General features: G+C 41.4%; 1 protein-coding gene across 1 annotated transcript in view; it reads left to right on the top strand.

Annotated features, from left to right (window-relative positions):
- Positions 1-7,432, top strand: part of LOC104855337 (myosin-1-like) — a 13,331-nt gene that overhangs the window by 2,732 nt on the left and 3,167 nt on the right. The window contains exon 3 of the mRNA XM_010614159.2: positions 7,035-7,308. Coding sequence (XP_010612461.1) covers positions 7,035-7,308 — 274 coding nt within the window. The remainder of the gene's footprint in view (positions 1-7,034; positions 7,309-7,432) is intronic.

Raw genomic sequence — 7,432 nt, forward strand, 5'->3', positions numbered from 1 at the left:
GAGGCAGGGTCTCACTATGTAGTAAGACTGACCTGGAACTCACTATGTAGCTCAGGCTGGTCTCAAACTCAACAGCGATCCTCCTGCCTCAGCCTCCCAAGTGCTGGGATTACAGGCATGCACCACCACGCCCGGCTGTTAAATTTTTTAAAAATTATTATAGTAAAAGACATTGCCATCAACCCCTCTAAATATTCCCCTTTACTTTGAACACATCCATTGTTCTTGCCACTTTCTGAAACAATTCTGGAAGTCCTCTTGCATAAGTGTCTTTCATTGCTCTGTTGTAGCTTGCTTGTCATGAATCAACTCAAAGCATTTACCTTTCATGGCCATTTGGACTTTACGGAAGAGCCAGAAGTCACATGGGTCCGGGTTCAGTGAGACAGGTAGATGAGGATGTGCTGTAATATTTTTAGGAGCCTGCTTTGTGGTTGGATGTCACACAGCAGCTGCATTCATAATATTTTTGGAAATATCTCATAAAGACATTTTATCAACTCTTGTATACTTATAAAGACAAATTAAAAATGTAAGTCTCTGGATAGAGAAAAAAATCGCTAACAGTATTGTAGAGAAGTAAGAGATCTGGCTGGTAGAACACTTGCCTAGTGTTTAATCCCCAGTACCAGAAAAAAGAAAAAGAGAAAAAGAAAAGAGATGGTAGCCAGGAATTCAGGGCTTCCTTCCCAATGACATTGTGTTGTTTGCATGTTTTGATATGTGCATGTTTTTACCTTTTAAACATTTTATCTAGCCAGGATTTAGCTCAATGATTCTGCCATCTGCCCTCGCAAGTGCAAGGACCCAAGTTTGATCCCTACTACCAAAAACAAAAAAACAAAAACAAACAAAAAAAGCATTTACATAAAAACCCTTTCTACTTAACCCATAAGCCTTTAAAAGCAAAAAGGGGAGAGTAATACAGTACAGTGGTAAAATGACAGCAGATACAAAAAACAACCATTTTAAACTAGCACTTTACTGGTCCCTGGTCATCTCTCTTCCACTCTTTCACTGGCAGTGCTTTCAATTTCTCTCTCTGATCACATACACACCCAGCTCTCCCACTTACCAAGAGTACTAAGACCCTTCCCAGTCATTCAGTTGAATTCTTGTGTGGGTTTTTCTTAAATCCTTCTTTTGTTTTCCCTGTCTTCTTTTGGCCAGCCTTCAAATCATACTTTTCTTCTTAGATTCTGCTCTTTCTCATCCTCACAACTAATTCTCCTATCCACTTCCAGCTCCACTTTGCAAGCCTGACCTGAAAGTTTATTGGAGGGAAATACAGATATCTACAGATGACTGGCTGTATTTGTAATGTTGTCTTGGTGGCTCCGTTTGCATAAGTGGCAGAATAAGCAGTGTGGAATGGGAACGTAAAGAGAGATGGATGTGTGTGTGCTTGTGTGTGAGTTGTATGTCAGTGTGTGTGTGTGTGTGTGTGTGTGTGTGTGTGTGTGTGTGTGTGTGTTGGGGAACAGGTTATAGGAAGAGTGGAAAAAACACACTCAATCTGGTCAGGTACAAAAAGACTTGAATATTATAGTTTCCATGGGTGTTGGGAAGCTTTTAAAGTCTTAAGCACATATGGCATGAAATAGTGGGTACTTCTTAAATAGTTTTTATTTTTGTGCTAGTTAAGAGCTCTTAACACTGAGCTACATCCCCAGTGCAGGGTGTTTACTTAAAAAAAAAAATACTGTACTGGGCTGGGGATAGAGGTCACTGGTAGGGCACCTGCCCTAGTATGTGTGAGGCTCAATCCTCAGCAGTGCCCCTCCCCCAAAAACCAAAACCTCCATTATTCTCCCATTTTGCATTGCATGTGTTATCCCTTGGCACTTACCTAGTTTGGAGTTTCATAACACCTTTTTTTTTACCATTCATTTTTAAAATTGGGATCAAAATTCAAAACAAGGAAGCCTCATCCATTCCTGTTATCCACCCCCCTGAGTCTTCAGACTTTCAACATTTGCCTTCATTGTGGAATCTTTCACTTGCTGCTGTTATTTAATTTCTCTTCTATTGATTTGTTTGCTTTTTCAGTCTTGGAGATCAAACCTAGGGCCTCGTGTGTCTTAGGCAAGCACTCTACCACTGAGCTACATCCCCCAGCCCACTTAATCATTCTTCCTTTCCCACAGGCATGAGCTTTCCCACATCCGTCTACTTCAGGAATTCCAGAAGGGCAACAACTGGCACTCTTCAAACACACAAATCAAGTTTTGGTAAAACAGAAGCTCACTACATGTTCATTATTTAATATTTTAAACAGAAATTTGTAACCTAGGATGTACACTACTCCCTAAACTGGCCTGGTCTCCTCCCATACTGACTTCATTACCCAAAAAGAGATGAAATTCCAAGCTAGGTCAGATACTGATAACCATGCTGCATATTTCAATCAGTACTATGAGGTATTACTGGCCCTTAACTGTTCAGTCTAAGACTACACAGGCAAGGTATCATTCTTACAGTATGTCTTGAACAGAAGTAAAACAGTGACATGACCACATATTTCAAAAGCGTTTGAGAACGCTTGTTGTTGGGAACCCCTCGTCATTCAGCAACCTTGGATATTAAAATCAAGTGAACTTCTGAATTTAAGAGCTCCTAGGAAATAAGGAAGATAAAAATGAAGTAAATCCCAGGATTTTACAGTACACCGGCACTCAGACTATCCATACTGTTGGGTATGAGGAAGTTAGAGGTGAGGGGACAGTTAAAGACACTGCCTATTAATAATTGACCAAAGTGTCTGACAGGCCAAGCTTAGGAGTTATAAAGTGTTTCAATGGGAACAAAGTCAGGGGAGAGGTGTCCAGAGAGCCAGGAAGTTCAGATTTCCACTGCCTGGCCAAAACCTCTTCATCTCAAACTGTAGTCCTACAGCCCCCTTCATTAGTCTAGTTTTCACTGATTATCTCTCCTTATCCTCTACTCCCTCAGCACTAGTGTCCCACTGCTCAGTTTAACACAATTACATAGTCTCGTTCCATATGATGATGTTTGACGTTTTGTAAGTCTTATCTCTCCAACTATTTATGATTTTATTTGCTTAAGATAATTTTCAGTAAGCATTCATTTACTAAACACAGCACCAGAACAATTTGAAATTGGGAAGATGAAAGAAATACAAGCTGATCTGGCAGATGTTTTCCCCCATTAAGGGTAGGAGTGTAGTGGGAGCCTAAATGGAGGACAAAGTGATCTTCTGGTCCACTACAAGTGAACAACACCAGAAATATTTTGAGGTTTTCTAGAAGGTCCCCTTTTACCACACCTCACTCCTTATTATATCTTTCTCACACATGATTAGGGTTGCTAGCATTAGCAAATAAAAACAAAGCACACCCAGTTAAATGTGAATTTCCGATACATAATGAATATATGTAGTATATGTTCCAAATATTGCACAAGGAATACTTGTACTAAAATTGTTTGGTTTTTATCTGAAATTCAAATTTAACTTCACATTCAGTATTTTATCTGGAAATCTTACCTTCATTTAATGATCAAACAGCTCGATATAACATTTCTCAAGAGCTAATCCTGTTGTCATAATCGCTAATGGTAATAACTTTTATTTATTAAGGGCTTATTATGTGTCAATAACTGTAAAATCATGACTTCATTTAATTCTTGCAGTAACATGTAAAATAGATATAATTCTCTTCAGAGGGCATATGTAACACCTGCCACTATTCTTAACTTTCACCTGAAGATTCTATATAATATGCTCAGGATTATATGGCTAAATACCAAACAGCCACGATAAGAACTAGGATCCTTATTTCTGGCCACAGGTAGTTGTAAAACATGTAATTTACATGTTCATAAAATATCTGACTCATTTTTTTGTTATTGTTTGTTCTTGTTTTCAGATGGGGTCTTTTTTGTTGTTTTTGTTTTTTGTTTGTTTGTTTGGTTTGAGACAGGACCTCACTATATAGTTGAGACCGACCTGGAACTCACTATGTAGCCCAGGCTGGTCTCGAACTCACAGCAATCTTCCTGCATCTGCCTCCCGAGTGCTAGGATTACAGGCGTGTGCTACCACGCCCGACAAGGGGGGTCTTGCAATGTAGTTCAGACTAGACCTGAACTCAAATCAAACCTCCTGCCTCATCCTCCTAAGTATTGGGTTACAGGCATGCACCATCATGCCCAACCTGATTTATTCTTGTAGAAAGAGGAAATGCTTTTTTTTCAAGCTATTTTTAGTACAATGTAGCAAAAAAGAAAATTTATACTTATTAATTTTGCAAAAGTCTAAATCTTCCTGCCCCCCACAGAACACATATTTCACTGAAATCCAAGATATAAAAATATTTTAATGAACACTTTGCGGCAGGTACAATCTTACCAGAATCAATCCCACTTAGATTTCAGCTGTGTGAACAAACTATCTCTATTCAGTCTTTTGAAATAGACCATTTGGTGGTATTTTTCTTTTGGTCCTAGTTGTTAGGCTTGATTTGAGGATTTTTTCTAAACTTAATTCTTTCAGAGTATAAGTGTCTTCTTGTTTTAGAGTCAATTTTGTGTTTGTAAAATTTCTTGAATTTTTTGTGCTTCAAATATATTCAAAGTTAAAAATGCATCTATTAATAGTATCATGGCCTGTTTATCAAAGTTAAATGTAAGCTTTCCAAAGCCCCTTTTATTTTGTTCATACTATTGTACTCCTTGAATGTACCTGGAGAGTAAATATTAAACTACAAGTAACAAAAAGTACTTTCTGAGTATTTATACAAAAATAGAAATATGACAAATACTGGAAATATAAAGAGGCATATTAAACTTAAATTTTGTTTCTTGCCATCAAATCTTTATTATTCTAAAGGAGTGCATGTTAGTCTTAAGTAAAGAGGTTTAGGAAGATAAAAATCAATGAGGCAAATCTTTCAAGAAACCAAAATAGTTTGAAAATATTGCCTTGAGTAATGCTAGATATTGACCACAGATTTGAAAATCTCTTTCATCCAGAGCCAAGAGTTGGAAAAGAAACAAATATGGCTTTCAGTAATAGTGAAAGTTTCAATGACTAGCAAAATACAAGGAAATACATTTATATTGATTGTTAAACCTCTTGAGAATGTTAACTATTGTGTGTTTATACAGTATTCTTTGATGAGCAGAAAGCCCACAATGTTGAGATCACTATGAACTTTAAATATTAAAGCAAGCATTAAGGTAGAGTAAGATAAGCTGATCAAGTTTGGCTAGTGGGTTTTAGGTTACCCAAAGAGGTAGGTTACCCACATCAGAGAGCACAGTAAGCTAATTTAATTGGAAATAGATGCACAGCCTAAGGGTGTACCACCGTGAACACTCCAATGGCATCTGAAAGAGACACAGAACTTGCTGCCAAGAGAGAGAGAGCAGGTGCATTGACTGGAAGTGAAAATGATACTGCTTCCTCTGTATAACTTAAAATGTTTGAATATTGTGCAAGAAGCAAATACTCTTAGACTACTTCTGCAAAAATTTAAAGCCAAAAATTATAAAGCAGCTTATGTAGAGACTTGAAGAGTCTTACAAGGATGAAATAACATCTGGAGGAAAAGTGAAAAACTATGGTGACAGCAGACCCATGGTACCATCTCTGGTAGGGAAAGGAGGGGCTGGAACACTACAGGTCTCTGCTCTATCTCTACTCTCATTAGACCAGTTTCACATTATTCATTACATCACAAACCTCAACTACAATGCGCAACCTTACTCCTCAGAGGAAAATAAACCAAGGAAATTTCAAAGGTCTGCTATTCTTGGCCAATTTTACGTGCTCAAAGCCAGCATACCTGCAAACAAAACAAGAGTTTAAAATGGAGTCGTGGAGAGGAGAGGTAGGGAATGAACTTGAGTAGAAAGGGTTAGGAGGCTATTCGTAAAAATAGGGAGAGGTGCTGCCCTACGTTCTTTCCTGGGACAGCCTGTGTTCTGGCCTCAGGGATTTATTTCCAAGGGACACTTAGACCTTCCCAGCTGTGGAAGTCAGGGAACATGCTCGGGCCAGTTGCTGGCCCCTGCTGAAGCCTAGAAAACGTCTTGACTAGTCAAGAGAAAGAGGCAGAGGAATACATTCAAGAGGCCAAAGGCTGATTTTGTTTTTGTTTTCTATGACAGTGAGCATACTGTGAGGAACATGGTATGGTTCTGAAGTTTTTGTTTGACTTGAAGACGTTTGGAGGATTCACCACCTACATCCCTGTAGTGTGTTTATGGGAAGTTCATCCGTCTGCTTCATGGTCACCTGGGAAGTTCCACCCCAGAACTGTTCCAGCCGAATTTCTAGGTTTGGAGGCAAATTAAAGTATAGCCAAGCTCACCTGCTGATCTCCATCCCATCAGGAGTGGGCAGATTATTTTGAAATCAATGAAAAGCACATACCACCACCACCATCACCATCACCACCTACTCCCTGTAGAGCTTGGCTCTCCTTCGACTTCAGCCGCTGGGCCCTGCTGTTTGTCCTGCTGTTTGTCGTGCTCTCGAGAGCGAGTTGATGGATGACAACTCTTTCTTCTGAATGTCTCTTCGGCGCCCATCTTCAAAGAAAGCAGCATGCTGCTGCAGCTCGCACTCTAGACCCAGAGATGGTCAAGAGGCATCTGCTTGGAACCACGAAGAGCTTGGATGTACTGGGCAGTGTCCTCACGAATAGCAGCAGACCCCCGAGGTTCAGGATGAAGCCACCTTCAGGAGGAAAGGACTCTGTAGCTCCCATTTGGACTTCATGCCCACGCTGTAAACAGTAGGGGCGGCCAAGGTACAGGTCCCATTTTAGAAATGTCATAAGTATTTTTATTCTACTTCAGATGAATGTTTACAGTGGTTGCGGGACGGGAGAATTTGTTGGGTAGCTTGGGGACCCTGTGGGCTGGCAGCCACAGGACTGTCTGGTCTGAAGCCAAATAGCTCCATACTCTGCTGCGCTGAAATGGGTGGGTGTGAGACTGGAATCCACCAGGGCTGCAGGATCTTTCTTGTCCTTTCTGATGACTGCGTGTCCTCCTCTTTTTCAAAGCTCCAGGAGCAGAGGACAAACACAGACGCGGTTTACCACCTTCTCCTCGCGCCCGGCGGAGCCTCGGTGTTTCCCGACGCTCCAGGCTCACAAACCATCAGGAGCTCTCTGCAGTTTCTCGGAAGCAGCACGCGCCCAGCTGCTGCCAGCCTCTCCGCCCAGGCCGCCCGGGGCAACGATGCCCTCCGGTCCCCAAAGGCTCGGGGACAGGTGCCCGGCTGACAAATCTCCAGCGTCTACCCCTCTCCTCCCCAGCAAAAGAAAGCTGCTCGAGGTGCGTCGAGTCCGGGCAGGGGTAGGGGCCCGACAGGAGACCCGACACGTCCAGGCTGGGTGCACTGGGCCAGGCCCCATCGGTCCGCCGCCCTGCGCCCTCCGGGCCCTGGGCGGGCGAGGCG

The sequence above is a fragment of the Fukomys damarensis genome, unplaced genomic scaffold (assembly GCF_012274545.1).
Source record: "Fukomys damarensis isolate Sample0158 unplaced genomic scaffold, DMR_v1.0_HiC HiC_scaffold_9, whole genome shotgun sequence".
In the NCBI taxonomy this organism is placed as follows: domain Eukaryota; kingdom Metazoa; phylum Chordata; class Mammalia; order Rodentia; family Bathyergidae; genus Fukomys; species Fukomys damarensis.